The 19,322-nt window shown below is 64.3% G+C and overlaps 8 protein-coding genes across 8 annotated transcripts; 3 read left to right on the top strand and 5 right to left on the bottom strand.

Moving 5' to 3' along the window:
• Positions 1-14: 14 nt before the first annotated feature.
• YOR378W_0 (Drug resistance protein) lies at positions 15-1,652 on the bottom strand (the record flags this gene model as incomplete). The annotated part of the gene is made up of 1 exon (XM_062773313.1): positions 15-1,652. The coding sequence occupies one exon, from the start codon at positions 1,650-1,652 to the stop codon at positions 15-17; it is 1,638 nt and encodes a 545-aa protein (XP_062629297.1).
• Positions 1,653-4,595: 2,943 nt separating this feature from the next.
• On the top strand, positions 4,596-5,426 carry LOC62_05G006799 (uncharacterized protein; the record flags this gene model as incomplete). The annotated part of the gene is made up of 1 exon (XM_062773314.1): positions 4,596-5,426. One exon carries the CDS (start codon positions 4,596-4,598, stop codon positions 5,424-5,426), a length of 831 nt encoding a protein of 276 aa, XP_062629298.1.
• Positions 5,427-5,539: 113 nt separating this feature from the next.
• On the bottom strand, positions 5,540-6,775 carry CWC21 (Pre-mRNA-splicing factor CWC21). Its single transcript, XM_062773315.1, has 3 exons — positions 6,711-6,775; positions 6,454-6,675; positions 5,540-6,379 (listed from the first exon to the last, which is right to left on the bottom strand). Exons 1-3 carry the CDS (start codon positions 6,749-6,751, stop codon positions 5,620-5,622), a joined length of 1,023 nt encoding a protein of 340 aa, XP_062629299.1. The 5' UTR covers positions 6,752-6,775; the 3' UTR covers positions 5,540-5,619.
• Positions 6,776-6,935: 160 nt separating this feature from the next.
• On the top strand, positions 6,936-7,835 carry LOC62_05G006801 (uncharacterized protein; the record flags this gene model as incomplete). The annotated part of the gene is made up of 2 exons (XM_062773316.1): positions 6,936-7,325; positions 7,381-7,835. The coding sequence occupies exons 1-2, from the start codon at positions 6,941-6,943 to the stop codon at positions 7,833-7,835; spliced, it is 840 nt and encodes a 279-aa protein (XP_062629300.1). The 5' UTR covers positions 6,936-6,940.
• Positions 7,836-8,106: 271 nt separating this feature from the next.
• On the bottom strand, positions 8,107-10,299 carry hcs1 (Hydroxymethylglutaryl-CoA synthase). Its single transcript, XM_062773317.1, has 4 exons — positions 10,004-10,299; positions 9,301-9,686; positions 9,147-9,211; positions 8,107-8,980 (listed from the first exon to the last, which is right to left on the bottom strand). The coding sequence occupies exons 1-4, from the start codon at positions 10,177-10,179 to the stop codon at positions 8,198-8,200; spliced, it is 1,410 nt and encodes a 469-aa protein (XP_062629301.1). The 5' UTR covers positions 10,180-10,299; the 3' UTR covers positions 8,107-8,197.
• Positions 10,300-10,991: 692 nt separating this feature from the next.
• LOC62_05G006803 (uncharacterized protein) lies at positions 10,992-11,712 on the top strand. Its single transcript, XM_062773318.1, has 3 exons — positions 10,992-11,311; positions 11,371-11,477; positions 11,531-11,712. The coding sequence occupies exons 1-3, from the start codon at positions 11,162-11,164 to the stop codon at positions 11,655-11,657; spliced, it is 384 nt and encodes a 127-aa protein (XP_062629302.1). The 5' UTR covers positions 10,992-11,161; the 3' UTR covers positions 11,658-11,712.
• A 406-nt stretch (positions 11,713-12,118) lies between these two features.
• Positions 12,119-14,474, bottom strand: dotC_1 (Efflux pump dotC). Its single transcript, XM_062773319.1, has 6 exons — positions 14,170-14,474; positions 14,124-14,132; positions 13,449-13,819; positions 12,816-13,398; positions 12,606-12,778; positions 12,119-12,558 (listed from the first exon to the last, which is right to left on the bottom strand). The coding sequence occupies exons 1-6, from the start codon at positions 14,364-14,366 to the stop codon at positions 12,170-12,172; spliced, it is 1,722 nt and encodes a 573-aa protein (XP_062629303.1). The 5' UTR covers positions 14,367-14,474; the 3' UTR covers positions 12,119-12,169.
• Positions 14,475-14,892: 418 nt separating this feature from the next.
• prlL_7 (MFS transporter prlL) lies at positions 14,893-16,476 on the bottom strand (the record flags this gene model as incomplete). Its single annotated transcript, XM_062773320.1, has 2 exons — positions 14,893-16,035; positions 16,087-16,476. The coding sequence occupies 2 exons, from the start codon at positions 16,474-16,476 to the stop codon at positions 14,893-14,895; spliced, it is 1,533 nt and encodes a 510-aa protein (XP_062629304.1).
• Positions 16,477-19,322: the final 2,846 nt, after the last annotated feature.

The following is a 19,322-nucleotide window of genomic DNA, read 5'->3' on the forward strand; positions in this document are numbered from 1 at the left end:
CGGGTCGTCGCTGCTTAGACGACGGCAGCGGCGCCACCCTGAGCGTGCTGGGGCATCTTGCTCTGCCTGTACCAGAGACCAAAGATGATACCAGTGGCGAGGATCCAGCCCGACGAGAAGAAGTAGCCGTTCTGGGTTCCCTTCCAGTCGTCGATCTGGCCGTCACCAGTGGAGATGAGGGCGGTCTGGACGGCAATGCCGATGATACCACCGATCTGGAAGATGACGTTGGCGAACGAGCCACCGACACCGGCGAACTCGAGCGGGAAGGCCTGGATGAGGGTCGTGTTCATGCCGATGAAGACGATCATGGCGCCCATTGTGCCGATGATCTCAGAGGGGAAGATCCAGCGCCAGTAGTCGTGGCCGTGGCCGCCGTTCGAGTAGGCGAGGATCATGGTGCCGGCAAAGGCGAAGAGCGAGGCGATGGGCTGGACGTAGTGGGGGCGGGTGATGAGGTGGGGGAAGACCTGGGTAAGGACGCCGACAATCAGCGCGGTAACGCCCATGGGCAGAAGCTTGACGGCCGACATGATGGCCGAGTTGTGGAGCGCGTCCTGGAAGTACGAGGCCATGCGGAGCTGGTAAGTGGCGAACCAGAGGAAGGGGGCCGAGGCCTGGATGATGAGGGGGAAGATGTTGGGCAGGCTCCAGATGTTGTGGGGCAGGAGGCTGTAGCCGTGGGGCATGCGGTGCTCCCAGATGAGGAAGACGGGGAGGAGGACGGCCGAGATGACGATTGGGGCAATGAAGATGGGCTTGTTCCAGCCCTCGAGCGGGGCCTGGGTGAAGGCGAGGATGAAGCAGACAAGCATGGCGATCATGATAAACACACCGACGAGGTCCATGCGCTTCCACTTCTCCGAGCCCTTGATGTCCTCGGCGACAGCCTTGGTGCGGGGCATGAGGAACCAGGCGCCGACCGAGAAGGGGATGACGAGGATGGCGATGAAGCGGAAGTACCAGCGCCAGCTGGCGGTGACGAACGCGCCGGCGAGCACGAGCGCGATCGTGTTGGCGAGGGCGCCCGACATGCCGAACAGGCCGAGCTTCTTGGCCTGCTCCTCGGGCTCGGGGTACATCTGGATGATCATGTTGATGGACGAGGGGACCGTGAGGACGGCAAGCAGGCCCGACAGCGCGCGGAGGACGTAGAAGGCGTAGTCGTTGGTCATGAACGAGATGATGAGGTAGAAGACGCCGAGGCCGAAGAAGCCGATCGTGTAGATGATGTTTGGGGGGAACAGGTCGGCGAGGCGGCCGGCGAAGAGGAGGGTAGACGCAAATGCGAGCGAGTACGAGCCGAGGATCCACGCCTGGTTCGCGAGCTTGATGTGCAGGTCCTCGCCGATGGGCGCCGTCATGAGGAAGGTGGCCGACACGCCGGCGGCGTCAATGAACATGGAGATACAGAACACGAGCATGAGGTAGTTTTTGCGCCCGGGACCGAGGGACGCGAGGGCGTTGGGCTCGGCGTTGGCGTTGTCGGCGGGGAGGTCGTCGGCCTCGCTCTCGGTCTTGGCCTTGATCACGCCGTCGGCAGCAGACACGGTGCGCTCGTCGAGAGACTTGCGCTCGGCCGCGGCGGCCTGCAGGTCGGTGAGGGTCGCATTGGGGGTGATGGCGGGAGGGGAGAGGGTGTTGTTGGACATTGTGGCGGGGGTGTCGGAGTGGTGGTGGTGTGGCTTTGGCTCAAGTGGTGCCTCAATGTAGGCTGGACTAGACTAGTTGTGCTGCTGCGCAGTGGCGAGGCGAGCCGTTATCAGCGGGATATTGGTGCTGATGTCAAGAAAACTTCGTCAGGCTTTATATCAGTGGGCGTGAGTGCTTGCTGTCCGTCGTCGAGGGCGACAACCGACTCGGCGGGCTCGGCCTCGGCAACAGGGGCAGGGGCAGTGACACACCATCGGTCCCGGTGGGCCGTGTGTGTGTGCGTGTCGCGTCGTGTTGCTTCCTCAGGCCAGCGGGCATGCAGATTGGAATGAGTAAGATCCAGTCAGCGATGTTATCGCCAGGCAGACGAGCAGAGGCTCGGCGAGCGGCGGCATTGCAAGGGTACTCCCCTGGTGCTGCCGTCCCCACCACGCAGTGCGTGCGTGCGAGTGGGGGAGCGAAGGAGGGCTCGGCAAGCGAGCTGGCCTGCCCGTTGCTGCCCATGACGCGCACGCAGGAGTGTTGCCCGGAGCCCAGAATCAACAATGGGCGCAGGCGCAATCGGGCACGGCGAGAGCACGATGCGATAATTTTTGCCAGCGTCGCCGAGTGCCCGAGGATAGAATCTCGCTCGCGGCACGGCGCCGAGGGCCCTGAACACGTGGGGGCATCAGTCAGCGACCTTCCTTCCTAATGGACCCATTTGATTTGTATGCCCGTCGGCCATTGAGCCCATTACAAGGCAGGGTGGGGCAATTAGCACGTCACTTTGGGTGGGTGGGACATTCGGAGCCGAGCCTCCTCCTCCACAGGGCAATTGCGTCAGGGGCGACCATGCTGGCTCGGTCTATCGCCCTGCCCTGCTTCACACGTTCTCGCATGCAGCAGGCGACTGCCTGACTGTCGCCGACGGCCAGTGCGCTCCATCGCCGGGGTGGACGGTGGCGGCGGCGGCGGTGTCGCGCATTGACGTCGATTGCAGAAGCAGGCATAGTCGGCACCGACGACGTAGAAGTAGAACAATGCGACTTTTGTGGTGCGCTATGTATCGGTCGCCGAGGCTCAGTGGTGGCAGTGGTGGCAGTCGCGCGGCGTCACGGCACCGAGCCTGTGACACACCCCCGGGCGGGGCGCGGGGTGGCGTGTGTGCGTCTGCGTCCTCGTCGCATGCATTGTTTGATCCGCGCCGTGTCATGCGATCCGGTCACTCGGAATCATGATGGCGCTCGGCGGGCCGACGGATCGCTTGCGCAGTAGCCAGCGAGCCGAGCAGTCCAGTCACCTCGCGGCTCATGTCGGCGTGCCTCCGGGCCATGTCGGCGCGGCGGCGCGCGTGCCGTCGTCGTCGTCGTCGTCGCGTCAACCGCCGATGCATGTGCCGATCGCGTCATCTGACGATTGATTAACCTTGAGCAGCAGCCGTGTCCGGGGCGCAGTAGTGCAAACTGTCGTCCCAGTCGACCTCGACTGTGTGCGTTCCCTCATTCCCCCGTATGCCTCGCCACATCCAACGCCGAACCCACGCATCGCCACACAGCCCAACTCAATGCCCGTGACTCGCACAGCATATCGCAGCAGCAGCACCAGCACCAGCCGCACCGTTACCGCGGACCCGAGCCTCCTCCACATGAAGCCGAGACAGTCGCCGACGGCCCTCCACGCCGGGGTGGACGGACGTCTGGCGGTGGAGGGCAGTGGCCGTCGTGGGGCGCCGGCACCGGTGCCTGCGTCGCGACCCACGACCGTTGCCTATCGGTCGCCGAGGGGGCGCGCACATTACGCCCATCCAGCGTGGGGCGAGAAGTATATTGCCGAGGAGGCAGGGTGTGTCGAGCGTGCGTGCGTCGGGGTATGCTACCGTCGGCAGGCCGACAACGCACTGCACTGCTCCGTCCCTCCATTCGCCGGAGGAGGATGCTGGCCCGCGCCGCGCCGCGCGACGGCCAGGTTGCTCGCTCGGCACGACGCCGGCCTGGACCAACGTCGTGCGGGCGCTGTCCACGATCTTGCTGGGCTGGCGGTATCGAGCGGCTACGCGAGGCCAGGCGAGTATAGGCAGGCTTGGCGCGGCGCGGCTCGCTGGCTGGCTGCTTGTTCATCGCCGCCGGCGTGTGGTGTGCGCGGAGAGGCCGAGGAGCTCGTTGTTGTCGCCTGTCTGCGTGTCAAAGTTGGACTCAACACAGCGAGCGACTGTCAGAATGTGTGGGTAGGCTCTTACCTTCCCCATCTCCTCCCCCTCTCCTCGTCCATTCGTGCTGGTCGCTATCTTGGTCCTTGGTACCACCCCGTGCTTGAGGTCGGTTGAGCGAGCGGCAGCGGCGGTGGTAGTGAGTCAAGGTCGAGCAGATGAGCATTGGGCGACTTTTCACTTTCACCTCATCGCCCTTGAAGATACATATCCGCGACACCTCCTGCCTCGCGCATGTCCGACCCCACCAGCCAGCGGCGTCAGCGGCGACTAGATCCTCGGAGTGCCTCGGCGCTGACTGACGCCTGCTCGGTGGTGCAGTCGCATGGTGGCATGGCAAGCCGAGCCTCGAAGCGAGGCGACGAAACTCAAACGAACGCGGGGTGGCAGAGTCATCGGTCCTGACACATAGGTTGGGCCGGAGCTGCAATCTGCATCAGCGCGTCTTGAGCACTTGCCAACGCTCATGCCGGACACGCGCAAGCTGCAAGCACGCACACCCGGGGCGATATCCACCCGGATTCCGTCGCTTACACCCACCCACCCCACTGAATTACTTATCGCCGAGGCCTTGGCTCGTTGCTGAGTCGCAGCTCGGTGGCCCTCTCGGTGATGTCATGTCGTCGCGTTGTCGTGACTGAGCGACAGAGTTTGGCTCAGCGCCCCCAGCTCAGCTCCACTATATAACCCGCGAGGAGCGCCTGGCGATCTCCTCCCTCACAAGCAAGCACCAACCCCAAGCCCAACGCGCACAATGCCCCTCAGCTACGAAATCTTCATCACGCCCCAGATCGACCAAGCGCCGACGGTGCCCATCCCGACGGGCGAGACGCCGCAGTGGCAGCCGCTGTCGACGACCCTCATCAGCGGCGACCGCGACGCCGTGCTCGTCGACCCGCCGTTCACCGTCAACGAAACCGCCGCCGTCGCGCAGTGGTTCGCGAGCAAGAACAAGCGCCTGACGCACATCTTCGTGACGCACGGGCACGGCGACCACTGGTTCGGCGCGCCGGCGCTCATCGCGCAGTTCGGGGGCGAGGTCGTGGCCTCGCAGGGCACGATCGGCGAGATGGCCAAGAGCGTCGCCTTGAAGCCCGTGCTCTGGGAACGTCTCTTCCCCGGCCAGATTCCCCCGGAAACGCCACTCACCGCGAAAGCGGCGACCTCCATCGAGCTCGAGGGCGAGACACTGCGCATCATCGAGGCGGGGCACAGCGACACGGACGCGAGCACCATGCTCCATGTGCCCAGCCTTGGGTTGCTGGTCGCCGGCGACATCGTGTATAACGGCGCGCACCAGTACCTCGGCGAAGGGACCGGCAACGGGCTGCACGAGTGGCTCAAGGCGCTCGACATTGCGGAAAGCTATAACCCGCGTGTCATTATCGCGGGGCACAAGGTCGCTGGCACCGACGACGACGCGGCGCGGGTTATCGGCGCCACGCGCGAGTACCTGCAGGCCGCGATCGCGCTGCGCGAGACGGAGAAGGACGCGGCGAGTTACTACGCCGCGCTGAGGGCCAAGTTCCCCGACCACATCAACCCGAATGCTGTGTGGCTCTCTGCGCTGGCTTTGTACAAGTAGAGTAGGAGTCGCATGAATGGTTAAGACGATGAGTGGGTGGGGCACAAGGTGCGACGTCTGCGCCTGAGTATCGGCAGCTCGCGTGTGAGTCCACGTCAGCGGCCACATCCCCGCATGGCTCAACGCATACATGCTACTACAGACCTGCCACAATGCCAACGCGGCCACACCGCCAACCACACACCGCCACCCCCTAGTCGGAATCAGAGTAACGCCGCTTGCGCGGCGGGGTCGAGTCGTCCCTGCCACGGCGCGGGGAAGGCGAGCGGGACGGCGAGCGGCTGGGTGAGCGCGAGTCGTCGCGAGCGCCGCCGCGGCGGGGCGGGGTCGAGTCGTCGCGTCCACGCCGCGGTGGCGAGCGGCTGTCGTCGCGCGAGTCGCGGCGCCGGGGAGCGGGTGACCGCGAGCGGCTGTCGTCGCGCCGGCGTGCAGGAGCGGGCGAACGCGAGTCGTCCCGCGAGTCGTCACGGCGGCGGGGGGCAGGCGACCTCGAACGGCTGTCGTCCCGCCCGCGCCGGGGCGGGCTGTCGTCGCGCGAGTCGCGCCTCCTCGGCGGCGCGGGGCTGCGCGAGTCCTCCCTCCTGCCGCGCGCATCGCGGCCCTGCTTGCGATAGTACTCTTCCCGGCGGCGGAGCTTCTCCTTCTCCTCCCACGCGCGCTTGCGCTCCTCGTCCTCTTTCTCGCGCTTCAGCGCCGCCTCGACGCGCTGGCGGTCGCGTTCCTCGCGCTCCGCCAGACGCGCGGCCTTCTCCTCGTCCGTCTCGCGCTGGAAGGCTTTCCCCTCCACGTGGTCCGGGCCGATCTGCAGCGCCCGCCCGAGACGCGACATCTCGACCTGCTTTGCTGCTGCGACCGAGTGCGAGTCGGTCGCGCGTTTCGCCGGCACGATGGTCTCCTTCGACAGGCGTTCGCGGAGCGCGGCCACGGCGTCCTCGATGTCGTCTTCGTCGGCGCTGCAAAGGTTAGCTTGGGACACGACGCAGTGCCGCGCGCGGCCTGCGGCCGGCCACGCGCACGCGCAACCCACCCCGCATCCTCCATCTCGTCCCGCAGCTCCAAGCACTTGATCTCGACCTGCCGCTTCCTTTCATGCTCGAGAATCCCAGCGTCCGGCGCACGATGCACCATCGGCTTGGCAATCTCGTTCAAGTAGTCCTCGTACCGCTGGTGTCCGGCGAAGCCGGCCCCCGGGGGGCCGTCGCGCACCTTGACGCTGCCGGTGTTGCGCACAATGTAGCCATTTGTGCCGCTGGTCGTGAGCTCGGCTCTTGGGGGGGTACGTACCTTCCGCGCGCGGTCGAGAGACCGACGTTGTTGTACGACATTGTGGTAGGGTGGTGGTGGTGTTGGAGAAGGTGGTGGTGGACAAACAACAACCAAGTAGTGGTGGTTGCTGGTGAGTGGCGGACGACGACACGGCGTTTGCCGGTAATTTTCTCCCGTGGCAAGTCGAGTGGAGGTGGGACAAGAAGCATCACTCGACCTCGACATCACAACAACGACCAGCAAGCATCATGTCACCGAGCTCGGCGTCCCCGCCGGCAGAGGCCCCGCGCGATGTGTCCCCTTCCCCTGCCGACCCCGAGGACGAGGGCTTCGAGCCATCACCCGACGTGGTGACAGCGTACGAGCAGCTCATGGCCTCGCGCCTCGACGCGGCCGACCTTCCTCCTCCGCCGACGGCTGGGCAAGCACAAGCGACACCAGAAGCAGACGGTGACGGCGACGACGACAACGCCGCTGCGGAGGCTGCGCTCGGCCGTCCGCTCACGAAAGCGGAGAAGCAGAACGCGAAGAAGAAGCGCAGGAAAGAGCGCGAGCGGCAGCTGCGCGAGCTCGCTGCCGCTGCCGCGGGCGAAGTCCGCCCGCCGCCCCCGACAGACGAGGACAAGCCAGTGTGTGAGTCGGTCGGCGTGCGCGATATCAGCTCAGACCAGCCCGCTGACGACCGCAGCCTTCCGCCTCTTCTCGACCGACGCCGCCCCGCGCCCAATCTCGCTGTCCACGAAAGAGGTCGTTCTGCCCACGCCGAACCCGCGGCTCGCCCCCCTCACCCGGGAAGTGAGGGAACGCATCGCGCGCTTGGCGGCAGAGGCGGCGCTGCACGCGCCCGCGCCGCCGCCGGCGTCGAGCGGGCCGCCAGAGGACGAGTACGTCGCCGCTGCCACTGCGTCGCTGCCGGCCGTGTTCGTCGCGCGCGGGAGCGAGAAGAGCGCTGCGCTCGCCGTGCCGGTGCTGCAGCTGTCTCTGGTCGGCGCAGAGGAGGAGGAGGAGGAGGCGGCGGCGGCACTGCGGCGTAAGCGGAGACGGGTGAAAGTCCCCCGTGAACGGCCGTTGCCTGCCCTTTGGCGGCCTCCGCCTGGGCTTGGGGGGAAGAGTGCTGGGTACGCCTATGGCTGGGGCGGGTAGGTGTCAGACTGTTGTTGTACACTATGGCATATGGCATTGCATTTCATTGCTGGGTACTGGCGAGGGCACGTCGTGGTGCTCTTCTTGTGCTTGAAGCTGGCGATTGGGACCGACGTACATCCGCTCGTCGTGATCATCAAGGCAGATCAGGCAGATGGACACCCGACGTTTACCATCACCGCCCCCGGCCCTACACTCACACTCGCTCCGCTCGTGCACCCGTACACGCCCTCCCCCACTCGCTCCGCTCGTGGCCACTCGTGGGCTCGCGCATCGCATCATCCATGCATAATGCTGCTCCTAGGGTATCGATTGACAATGTAGATGCCGTCTAAAGTAATACAATGCGCACACCTCGACCCTTAAGCCAAGGGCTTCTGGGCGTAGGTGCGGCGGTAGAGGTCGTCAACACCGACGAGGTAGTAGGCGCCGGGCCAGATGTTGTCGATCGAGCCCTGGGGGGTGTACTTGACGGCGTTGTGGTTGTCCTCGCGCGTCTTGAGGGCGTCGACGTAGACGGTGGGGTGGACAACGTCCATAGCAGCAAGACGCTTCTGGAGGTTGAGCTTCTCGCGGATCTCCTCGGTCGAGCCGACGGCGCGGATGGCGTAGAACGACGCGGCGCAGCCCGAGCCGAACGCGTAGAGGCCGACACGCTTGCCGGCAAGAACGTCCGAGGGGGTGTTGGCGACAAGGGCGGCAAAAGCACCGTACAGCGAAGCAGTGTACATGTTACCGCAGCGCTTGACGCAGTCCGAGCCGGGGACGACGGCCGACTTGTAGTGGGCGTCGGCGTGGGCGATGAAGGTCTTCTCGACGGCCTTGTCGGTGTACGTCTTGGTCTTGTCGAGGTCCTTGATGTTCTCGGGGATGTTGGCAAACTTGGCGTCGGTGGGGTTGCGGAGGTAGTCGTTGTAGAAGAGACGGGCGTGGCCCTTCTGGACGAGCTTGCCGTAGGGCGAGTGGAGGCAGACGTAGTCGAACTGGGTGAGGTCCTCGGCGTCAACGCCGTTGGCGACACCGTTGGTCAGGCCCTTCTTGGCGGCGCGGGCGCGCGAGGCGGCAGCCTTGTCGAGGTACGTGTTGTAGGCGTTGTCGAGGGCGCCGAGGTAGGCGGCAATGGTCCAGGGGCCGTCGACGGTGGGCTGTGGCGGGGTCAGCTGAAGCCCATCACATCACAAAGGTGCCGCCCGCGCGGCGCAAAGGCCTCGTTATTGTTTTTTTCGAGAGATCTCGGCCGGCAGACAGCGGCTCGCGCCGCACGGGCGATCAAACGATGCGACGACATTTGCGCCACGGCAATCAACTCACGTATTCAGCCGAAAGGTCGGGCTTGTAAAAGTCGTACGTGTTGGCAATGTACGTGCCGTGGACGGCTGGGCGGGGGGGTTAGTGATTCTGCTACAACCGGCAAGCGCAACGCCAGCCATGGCACGATGCTGCAGCTGCTGCAGCTACTACTCACGCTCAACGACAAGAGGGGCGTTGGGGCCAATGAGGAGAGCGCAGGCACCCATGCCGCCGACGGGGCGGGCCGAGCCCTCCTTGTAGATGGCAATGTCGCCGCACATGACGATGGCGTCGCGGCCGTCCCACGACTCGGACTGGATCCAGTTGACGCAGTTGAACAGGGCGGCCGTCGAGCCGTAGCACGCGTTCTTCGAGTCGATGCCCTCAATGTCGTGGTTGCCGTGCTTGGCGAACAGGTCCATGAGGACAGTCTTGGTCGACTTGGACTTGTCAATCAAGGTCTCGGTGCCAACGTCGAGGCGGCCAATCGACTTGGGGTCAATGTTGTACTTGTCGAGGAGGGACGAGACGACCGAGAGGGCGACCGAGTTGATGTCCTCGCTGGGGCGGGGGGTTAGTATACGTTGCGGTGTTGGGCATTGCGCCTTCCTTGTGCGTCGCCGGCACCTTGCTCGCCTCGTCACCTCGTCGCCTCGTCACCCTTCGTCGTCACCACCTTCCTCTCCTTCCTCGCCTTCCTCCGGCCAGTGCCATTCTCGCTCCGCTCGAAAGGGAAGGGAGGGTTGCCCGCCCACCCACCCCTATGATCGCTGCGCGATCAAGAAATGAATGCCACCACCCACCCCTCCTCCGGGCTCCGCCTCCCCCCAGTCTGGCACCCACCCCTCCACCTGCTCCTTCCCCCCTCTTTGACTTACGTGTCGTCGGTGAAGGCCATAAACTTCTGGCCGAGCCCGATGGTGTACTTGCCCTTGCTGACACCGTCAAACTCCTCGAGGTCGTCCTCGGAGATACACCTCTTGGGGAAGTACATCTCAATCGCCTTGATGCCGACGTTGGCGGGGCGCGCGGGGATGTCAAAGGGGGCGACCATTGTGATGATGTGCGTGTGGGGGTGGGGGTATGAGATGTGATGGGGATGTACAGCGAGCGAGATGGACAATGAAGTTGAACTGATAGAGAACAATGCAAGATGTTGCACAAGAGACAAGTCGCAGCAGTCACGACAATGCATTCAACAATGATACGATGGACTTTTGGGGGTAGGAGGGTTGAGGCAGGCAGGCCTGGGTGCGCGGTCTGGCCTGGCCTTGGGCGGCACGCACGCACGCACGGGACGAAGCGAGCAGGCAGCAGGCAGCGCGAAGTGAGCCAGCCAGCACGCGCGACGCGCCTGAAAACCGCGATGGGCCGATTTCTTTTGCTCTAGCACCAGGCGCGTGCAGAGGCGGCGGCACGGCGCCGCGGAGGCGGAGGCGGAGGAGACGACGTGACAGGCTAAGTAAGGTCAGGCAGCTGGGCACATGGCTGGTGGCCAGGGCATTGGAGCAGAGGCCCAGTGTCGGTTTGTCGGAAAGAGGGTTGCGTCTCTCGTACGACCCACCCCCCAAAGAGAGGCGAGGCGAGTTGTGACCTGAACGCGACGTGCCAGTGGCGACAAGGACGATCGGCCCATGTTGGATTTTTTCGCGCCTAGGCACTGCGGGCCTACGACAGGGGCTCGGGTGAGTCCGCTCGTTAGGCATGCGGGGTTTAGGCGTGCGAAACACGTGCCCTCGCCACGTGGGCGGACTAGCAGGGCTGTCCATATACTCCCGCTTCTTGGTCGTTGACATCATGTGACGTCAGAATCGCCTTGCTTCTACAATGGTCCAATGGCCACGACTCGTCGCCGCCCCCGCCCCACCCGGCCAGGCAGCCGCCAGCCGCCCCGGGCACGCCTTTATAACCCATCCTTGGGCTCATCAGTCTCTCTTCCTTCTTCATCATTCAACCTAGACGCATCCAGACTCTCATTCTTAGAGAGTTGCTCCCATCACACACACAAGCCCCCACCCCCACCACCCCCACACACAATGACCGCCGACACCCTTGCCGTCATCTGGCGCCCACACGAGCACGCCGACGAGTACGTTGTCCTCATTGACGACGAGGCAGAGTACAAGGCCTGGAAGTCGGGCAGCAAGGACATTGCGCTTGCCAGGTTTATTGGAAACTTCAACATTGTGAGTGGGGAGCGGCGATGGCGATGGCGAGGCGAGGCTGGATGCTGACGGCGCCCCAGTACTCCTCCGGTACCGGCCACACGGGCATCCTCAAGCCCATCAGCAAGCAGGAGCTCGAGACGGCCTTCTTCGGCGACGACAAGAAGATCAAGGACAAGTCGGTTGAGTGAGTAGCGTCGGAGCGGGTTGGGACACAACGGCGCGCTGACACTGCCCCAGAGCCGCCATCACCCTCATCCTCGACAACGGCAAGGCCCAGCAGACAAAGTTCCAGGTCGAGGGCGCCGTCAAGAACGCGACCCGCGGCCACGGCGACGTCAACACTGGCGGCTACACCGGCCGATAGGCGAGAAGAGCAGGAGAAGAAGCAGTACAAATGACATGAATGGACGTCACGACGGCGGCAGCGGAACCGAGGACACTACGCGCGGAGACACTGACAACATACATGCCCCGGCCCCGGCTACCCAGTCGACTCGATGACGTCGAGATGGCGAGCGGTGCGTGCGCTGCCATTACGATTGGCCGCTCCCCAGCGGCTGGCGCCGAGCCTCGCGGCCCTGACTTGCGGGGTGGGTCTCAGGGTTCTGCGCCGAGTCGGTCGGTGCTGAGCAGTGACGTCGGAGCCGGGCTTTGGAAGACACCAGATGGTCCGTGAGGCTGCGGTGGTGCGATGTGGCCGACGTGGCAACGCGACGTCGCGACGTGCTCCGAGGACGGCGGCCCGTCGGCTGGTCACACGACCCGCGGCGTCGTTGCGGTGACTATGCGGCGGCGACGCAGCTACAGCACTGATGCAGCATTAACCAGCTCTACATTCTAATGGTACGCGGCACGCTCTAACCTCTTCTGTTCGTCTTATCTCTCCTCGTCCTCCCCCTCCACAGGCTTCGTCCTTTCGTGGATATCATTCTGGCGGATAAACAGCGCCGCGAGCAGGGTCAAGAAGCCGACGCCAGCACAAGCAACCCACACGACGCTAATGCTGACCGCGTACGCATCGAGCGCGAGCGCGCGCTGGCTGGCAGGCAGGTCCTTGATCGCCTCTTTCGAGTGCACGATGGCGTTGATGATGCCCTCGGCGTTGGGCGGGCCCCTGAAGCGCTTCTCGAGCCCCGAGACGAGCACGCCGACCTGCACGCTCCCGCCGAGGGACACGCCGAGCGTCGCGCCGAGCGAGCGCACGGTGTATAGCAATGCGGTCGCTTTGGGCATTGTGTGTCTGTCGACGCTGGAGATGAGCGCGACTGCGTGGGAGTTAGGATTGGTTGGCGGGGGCTTGGAGGCGACGTACTGAGCGAGACGCAGAGAAACGTCGCGTACCCCCACGACGCGGGTGCCGCCGTCGCGTAGAACGACCACCACGGCCAGCTGGGCAGCCACTTGGCAGCCACGAGCGGCGCGATGATGATGATCACGACAGCGGCGCGCCCGAGCGTGATGTATCCTCCGCCGCGGCGAATATGGCTGGGGTCAGTCAGCAGTGCACAGCGCGTCGACGTACTATCCTGCGAGCAGCGTGCCCGTCGACAGGCCGATACCGCTGCAGATCGACACGACGAGGCCAGCCTCGGCAGCCGGCGCGTCGGCGAGCACAGAGAAGAACGTGGGGATCTGGAACTGGAACCCCAAGTTGACGGAGGATATGAGCGCCGACGAGATCCACAGCGCGACGAGCTGGCGCGAGTGGAACAGCGAGAGCGGGATGATGGGTCGCGCGGCACGGTCTTCGACGCGCACGAAGGCGAGTAGCCCGACTATGGAGGCAGCGAGCAGGCCGGCAACGCGCACGTCGGACCAAGCGTAGAAGTACGACGTGTGGAGGGACAGCCCGAGGATGAGCGCCGAGATGGTGCCGACGAGCAACCCCGTGCCGGCCCAGTCGAGGCTCAGGAGCCCTTTGACCGCGCTCTTGTGCGTCGGCGGCGTCGGCGGTTCCGGCAGGAAGAGGATGACGATGAGCGCGCACCATAGGATAATGGGTACTTGGACCCAGAAGGACCACTGCCAGCCGTAGTGGTCTGCCAGGTAGCCCGACAGCGGGCCGCCGAGCGTCGACCCGATGCCGAAGATGGTCATCATGATGCCTGCGCGCGCGGGCGTCAGCGGCGTGCTACCCAACATCTACCCCACTCACCCTGGTAGAAGCCCCTCTCGCGCAGCTCGACCAAGTCGGTACATATCACCGCGCTGACCGCCAACAGCCCCCCGCCGCCGAGCCCCGCAACGCCGCGCGCCGCGATGAGCGCATACATGCCCGGCGCGAGCGCACACGCGACCGTGCCCACGCCGAACAGGCCGCACGCGACGAGCATCGCGAAGCGCCGTCCCAACGTGTCGATGAGCACGCCGTACACTGGTATGCCGGCCGTGTTGGCCAGCCCGAACACGCTGCCCAGGTACGCGGCCAGCTCGGTATGGTTGAAGTGCGAGGAGATTGTTGGGGCTAGCGTTGGGATCGCGGTGCCTTGTACTGCGAAGGCAAAGTTTGAGGACCAGATGCCTAGGCTGGGGGGTGTCAGCATACAGCGAGCGGGTCAAGGTGGATGAGGACGGCAGCGAGCTGCCTGCCTGTCGGCCCAGTCCGGCAGCCGCGCCTGAGCCTCGCTTGTACAATGCCGTCGTCGTGCAACGAACGCGACGAGGCGCCCCTCACCCCACCGCCGGCTCATCGTCGGACCGACCCCGCGCAGCAGTGAGCGGCGGGTGGGGGAGCGGGGCACGGCCGTATCGCGGATCGGAGGCGATCAACAGCACAAGCACAATAATCCCAAGGACGACGATTCCACGGAGAGAGAGCAAAGGTACGCACGCCGAGTACCTTGGCACGCACGACCACCCGTACACCACCCACTTACCACACAATGACGAGCCGCGCCGTCGACATGCCATGTTTGAGGGGCACGTGGGGCGTGTTGTCGAGGTCGCTGTCAGCGGACGCTGTCGACGAGGTGTCGTCGTCAGCGCCGCCGTAGCGTGCCCCGCCGCCACCGCCATCCCTCAGCAACCGCGCGTGCTCGTCCACGCCGGCCTGCGCGATGACCAGTGCCGACATTGTGGTGGTGGTGGTGGAGTGTGCGATGGTGAGTGGGTGGGCTGATTCATGGCGATATTATCAATCTCGGATTTGGCCGACGGGCACGCCAAGACGTGCGATGGGGAGTGTGGCACTTGGCTCCAAGTTGTTGGCTTGGTTTGGCGGTGGTGACGTCGGCGCTGCTGCTGCTGGCAACTGTTGGAGACGGGTAAGCTGGTGGTGGCGCACACTCACTGTGAGTGCTTGCTTGCTTACCGGCGACAGACGATCTGTGAAGAAGCCTGCTTGCTTGCTCGCTCCCCCCACCCACCCACTCGGACCCCGCGGCACCGGCTCCGACCGAGACCGAGTACAAGAACCTTGAGCCGAGCCGACACCTTGGCAGCTTGGCATTGCGGTTGTCTTCCAGATCGCAGTCCCATGACTTGCCCTCCCCCTACTTCTCACCCCCCTCAAGCCCCAAGTAATCCGATGCAATGCATTCCAAGTGTTCATGCTTACTAGCCATGTTACTACAACTTTTGTGTGCGCCGTGGCACCTCGTCTACCACTGCAGGCGGAAGCCCTCGATGCCCTCGATGAGGATGAGACCGCGGTCGGCCTTGGAGTTCTTGATGCGGAACCAGACGATGAGGATGACGGCAAAGACCAAGGCCATCGAGTTGAGGCCGATGATGGTGTACACGCCGGTGGGGTAGCCCTGCGCGGCCTCCCTGTTGAAGAAGAGGGACGAGCCGAGGATACCGCCGATTCCGCCAAAGGCGATGGTGAGGGCCGAGCAGAAGGCGCGCTTGGACTGGGAGCGGATCGAAACGGCCTGCCACGAGATGAGGAGCGGGACGTTGGCGTTGCCGCCGCCGCAGGCGAGGAAGATGCCTGCGAAGCGCGCAGCGCGCATGGTCGAAGGCAGGCGCGAGTACATGGCTGTGCCGGCGATGATGCAGACCGAGTTGAAGATGACGGCCGCGCCACGAGTACCGGGGATACGGTCGGCGATGCGGCCGCAGATGAGAGCGGGGACAATGGCCCAGAAGTAGGCCGGCGTGCCGAGAACCATCGACTCGACGTTGTTGAAGCCCATGACGGTGAGGATGCGGGGGAGGAAGTACGACAGGGCGTAGGCCGACGTCGTGACTGACATGAAGCTGAGCGCGAAGAGCCACGGCAGAGGCTCCATGGCGTACTTGAGCATCTTGGCCCAGGTGAGCGCGTCGGGGACCGAGTCGGCGCGGTCGCGCTCGAGGCGGAGCTGGACGATCTCGCGCTCCTCCTCAGTGAGGAACGTGGCCTTTGTCGGCACGTCGACGAGGAACAAGTACGCCAGCAAGCCGATGACTATGGTCATGATGCCGTAGATGATGAACATCCATTGCCAGCCATGCAGGCCTGCCTTGCCGTGCGCCTGGGAGAAGCCGAAGCCGAGGAGCTTGGCGAACGAGCCGGCGACGGCCGAGGTGATGTAAAACACGACGTTGCGGACGGCGAGGTCGCGGCGCGGGTACCAGCACGAAATGAGGTACGCCGCGCCGGGGAACAGCGCCGACTCGAAGAAGCCGAGGACGGCGCGCAGCGCCGCGAGCGCCTGCCATGACTTGGCGAAGCCCATACCCAACATGATAAATCCCCAGGCGACGACGGCCGAGCCGAGCCACCAGCGGGCACCGAAGCGGCGCAGGCCGAACTGCGACTGCGTGGAGTGTGAGCGGTGCATGCTTGCGGAGCTCCGGGGTAGACTCACGGGAAGCTCAAAGACAATGTACGGCACGAAAAACACGACCGTGATGATGTTGTACTCCATGCCCTCTTTGCGGCCGGTGCCGAGGTCCTTGTCGAACTGGTTGTTGTTGGCCGAGCGCGCGACGGCGAGGTTGGTCCGGTCGATCAGCGAGATCGAGTACATGGCAATCAGCATCGGGATGAGGTGCCAGTCGATCTTGCGCGTGATGCGCTTGACCTCGGCCGGGTCGAGCCCGTTGTCGATGTCGTGGCCGAGCAGCTGCGCCGGCTGGCCCTTGAGCGCCGGCTCGTCGCCGCTCTCGTGCGAGATGGCCCGCGTCGCCGCGTTCCACTGCTCCTTCTCGTCTACTGCAGCGGTGACGCCCGTGGTGTGGTTGTTGGTTGAGGCCATGTTGAAGGTCGTTGGGGGAAACGTCCACCGTGGCACGGCGCGCGGTTTAAGTAGTAGTCGCCGATTGGCGCCACCCTTGCCGGTTTGACACCGACAATCCCGCTCAGCCGCCCTTGCCTGCTTTCAAGCAGCGGCTCCCGCACGTCTGATGCACACATCGCTCGCTCCCCTGGCCCAGCTCCCACACCTTGCTTGCTTGCTGTTTGTTCGCTGGCTTGTTGAGAGGAGCAACATTGTCTTGGCGCTCGAGTTCCTTCAGGGGACATTGACATCCAGGCACGTACCGACTGCCGCTCCCATGATGGAGTAAGCCGAGTCATACGGCGCCGACACGACGACGACGACGACGACGACGACACGCACCCACCCCGTACATACGGGCGGGCGAGCGAGTCGCAAGTCCGCGGCCGTGAGCATGTCGTAAAACCTACAATGTACGGCGGCGGGCGTCGCCCCAACGATGAAATCTGCGAGCGTCTGCGCGATTGACATGCTCGAGCTGACTCTGTCCACCGTCCACAACAGCGCCGCCGTCCACACCAGCTGACCCACCGCTGCCTTGGCACACCCATACTTCGTTCAGCGGCCCAGTGCCGTCCGTCCTCCTCCACATCCACCGGGAAAGCCGTCGCGCGGCCCAGGTCATGTGGAGCACGGCACGGCTTGGCAGCAGGCCCCCCATCGTGCGCGAATCCGTGGCCTGGACCGACCGACATCGGCTCGACACTCGGGCCGACAGTTACCATCCACAGCCGTCGCTGGGCCCCACTCTGTCGACCGGCCCACATGATCACGCCCCTCGCCCCTCGTGTGGGTGAACCGCGGGGTTCGGCGCGGCGGCGGTGTTGAGACGCGGAGTGCGCGACGCGACCTATCATCTGCGTCGTAGCCTCGACACAGGCCTGCCAAGAGGTTTAGCGTGGCCTGCCTAAGGATCTGGTAAACTCTGTTTCTGTGGCAGGGAGGCTTTACCCCACGCGCCCGGTGACTACTCCACCACCGGTGACGGCCGTCCTGCTATCGATATCAGATTTTCCCGGGTTTGCAGGCGTATCTCAACATGTCGCCCCACAATCGCGGCGGTCGGGACTCGGAGCTCGGAGAGTTGCACGCACCCAGAACGATGTGGTGAGACACCTTCGTGGGGGTCGTCTCCGCCGGAGTGTTGGGGGCAGCAAAACACACTCTCGGCTCCCGTCCGGACGTAGTGTGTTTTACAGGTACCGCCACAGCGCTCGCTGCTGCAAGCGACGGGGAGTGGGTTGGGCTCCACGCACGCACGCGACGCCGTCGAGGGCGCTGGCGATCGCCTGAATGGGGTTCGCGACGTGGGGTTGTGTTGTGGGGAAGGGCGCCACGGCGCCACGAAGTCGCTTGGCGCCGGATCGAGAGGGCCTTGATTTGGACAATGCTTTGCCCTGCCTGGGGCAGTCAGTGACGTCGCGTTGCTCCACGCCAAGCAGAGGGGGACGTGGCGTTGTGCGCAAAGCCGCGCAGTAGACGTCGCGGAGACAGGCGCCGTATCGTTGATAGCTCGCGCTACAGCCACAGCCACGCCGCCTCCTTCACCATCAGTTCAATGCACAGCGCCGCTGTTCCAACTTCGACGCATACCAAGAGCCTACGTATTGCAGTTCAGCCGACCGACCGACTCCCATCACGTTCATTCCCCACCACGATCCATGCCGCGGAATCGCGCTCCACACCGCGCGCGTTCCTGACTCACTGTCTCTAACAGCGATAACCTTGATGCTTCGGCAAGCAAGACTGGCACGAAACCACCGCGCGTGCTGACGAGAAGCCTCTTGTTGACGCCTCTTTCATCGGGTAACCTTTGTCCAATTCGTCGGTTTGACACGGGGTGGCTTCGTAGCACGGTCAGGCGCCACTGCCGCCAGTGGAAGTTCGTCATCTACGGTACCATGACCATCCAACACCTCCTGCATGCCTCTCATGTCCGCGGCTGCGAGCTGCCGTGTACGTCGTCCCGAGGTCACGAGTCGACAGTCACCGAGATAGTCGCGTCTTGGCAGTCGTTCATAGGCGTTTCTCATTGGCGCGGGTGAGTCAGTGCTGGTGACATGTTTGTGGCGGCGGACGGCGCGAGCCGCACCTCCACAGGTGATATTGGCGGATGCGTGCCCCGCAGGTGGGTCATCTTGCAAGTACCCATGAACGGCCAGAGAACCTGTACTTTCCCCAACACTACCCCAACCCTACATGCTCGACGTGTCCTTTCACCCGCACTACAGGTCGTAGACTGATTGGATCTTGACTATGGCTCATCGATCTCTGATTCCTTCGCCAGCCGACGCCAACGAGCGCACACACGTTCAGCTATCGGCACGCCGTACAGTAGCCCATGGGCGAAGGGATATCAATAGCAAGCGTGATCTACGCGAGGGCAATCCTGGCGGCGTTGGCGAGATGAGCGCACAGGTTGGCGGGCGTGGCTTCGGCGGAGCAACTAGACCCCTACGGATCTCTCCCATACAAACGTCGCATGTGTCCGTGTGGTATCGCTTGCATCCACAATTAACGGCGCGGCCAGAGCGCGAAGTAAGCGCTGCTTCGCTGATGGGTGGTCGGCGCCGAGGTAGCCGCGAGCCGTGGCGTGGCGGGCTGGCGTGGCGCCCCACGTCCGCCAACTTCGAGATATCTATGCGTCGGGTAACTGTGGCCACTTTGATTTCGAACAAACACCCACAAAAACACATGGACGCCACACGGCCAGGTCCATCAGTTAGTTCCTGGGACTGGCCCGCGGCATGCTACCTGCATGCTGCTTCGAACGGGGCTGGCCGACCTCCGCGCCGGTGATAGCTCGCGACGCCTAATCTGCGGCG

Source organism: Vanrija pseudolonga, chromosome 5, assembly GCF_020906515.1.
Source record: "Vanrija pseudolonga chromosome 5, complete sequence".
In the NCBI taxonomy this organism is placed as follows: Eukaryota; Fungi; Basidiomycota; class Tremellomycetes; order Trichosporonales; family Trichosporonaceae; genus Vanrija; species Vanrija pseudolonga.

What these genes read in the sequence shown, in the direction of transcription:
- hcs1 (XM_062773317.1), bottom strand. Translation starts at nt 10,179, where the DNA reads ATGGTCGCCCCCTTTGACATCCCCGCGCGCCCCGCCAACGTCGGCATC. An exon ending in CGCCCCTCTTGTCGTTGAGC is followed by an intron (nt 9,212 to 9,300) that starts GTGAGTAGTAGC and finishes CCCCCCGCCCAG; the next exon opens with CCGTCCACGGCACGTACATT. An exon ending in CCGACCTTTCGGCTGAATAC is followed by an intron (nt 8,981 to 9,146) that starts GTGAGTTGATTG and finishes ACCCCGCCACAG; the next exon opens with CCCACCGTCGACGGCCCCTG.
- CWC21 (XM_062773315.1), bottom strand. Translation starts at nt 6,751, where the DNA reads ATGTCGTACAACAACGTCGGTCTCTCGACCGCGCGCGGAAG. An exon ending in CTCTCGACCGCGCGCGGAAG is followed by an intron (nt 6,676 to 6,710) that starts GTACGTACCCCC and finishes GCTCACGACCAG; the next exon opens with CGGCACAAATGGCTACATTG. An exon ending in GACGAGATGGAGGATGCGGG is followed by an intron (nt 6,380 to 6,453) that starts GTGGGTTGCGCG and finishes TAACCTTTGCAG; the next exon opens with CGCCGACGAAGACGACATCG.
- LOC62_05G006803 (XM_062773318.1), top strand. Translation starts at nt 11,162, where the DNA reads ATGACCGCCGACACCCTTGCCGTCATCTGGCGCCCACACGAGCACGCC. An exon ending in TTATTGGAAACTTCAACATT is followed by an intron (nt 11,312 to 11,370) that starts GTGAGTGGGGAG and finishes ACGGCGCCCCAG; the next exon opens with TACTCCTCCGGTACCGGCCA. An exon ending in ATCAAGGACAAGTCGGTTGA is followed by an intron (nt 11,478 to 11,530) that starts GTGAGTAGCGTC and finishes ACACTGCCCCAG; the next exon opens with AGCCGCCATCACCCTCATCC.
- dotC_1 (XM_062773319.1), bottom strand. Translation starts at nt 14,366, where the DNA reads ATGTCGGCACTGGTCATCGCGCAGGCCGGCGTGGACGAGCACGCGCGG. An exon ending in GGCACGCTGCTCGCAGGATA is followed by an intron (nt 12,779 to 12,815) that starts GTACGTCGACGC and finishes GACTGACCCCAG; the next exon opens with CCATATTCGCCGCGGCGGAG. An exon ending in GTTTCTCTGCGTCTCGCTCA is followed by an intron (nt 12,559 to 12,605) that starts GTACGTCGCCTC and finishes ACTCCCACGCAG; the next exon opens with TCGCGCTCATCTCCAGCGTC.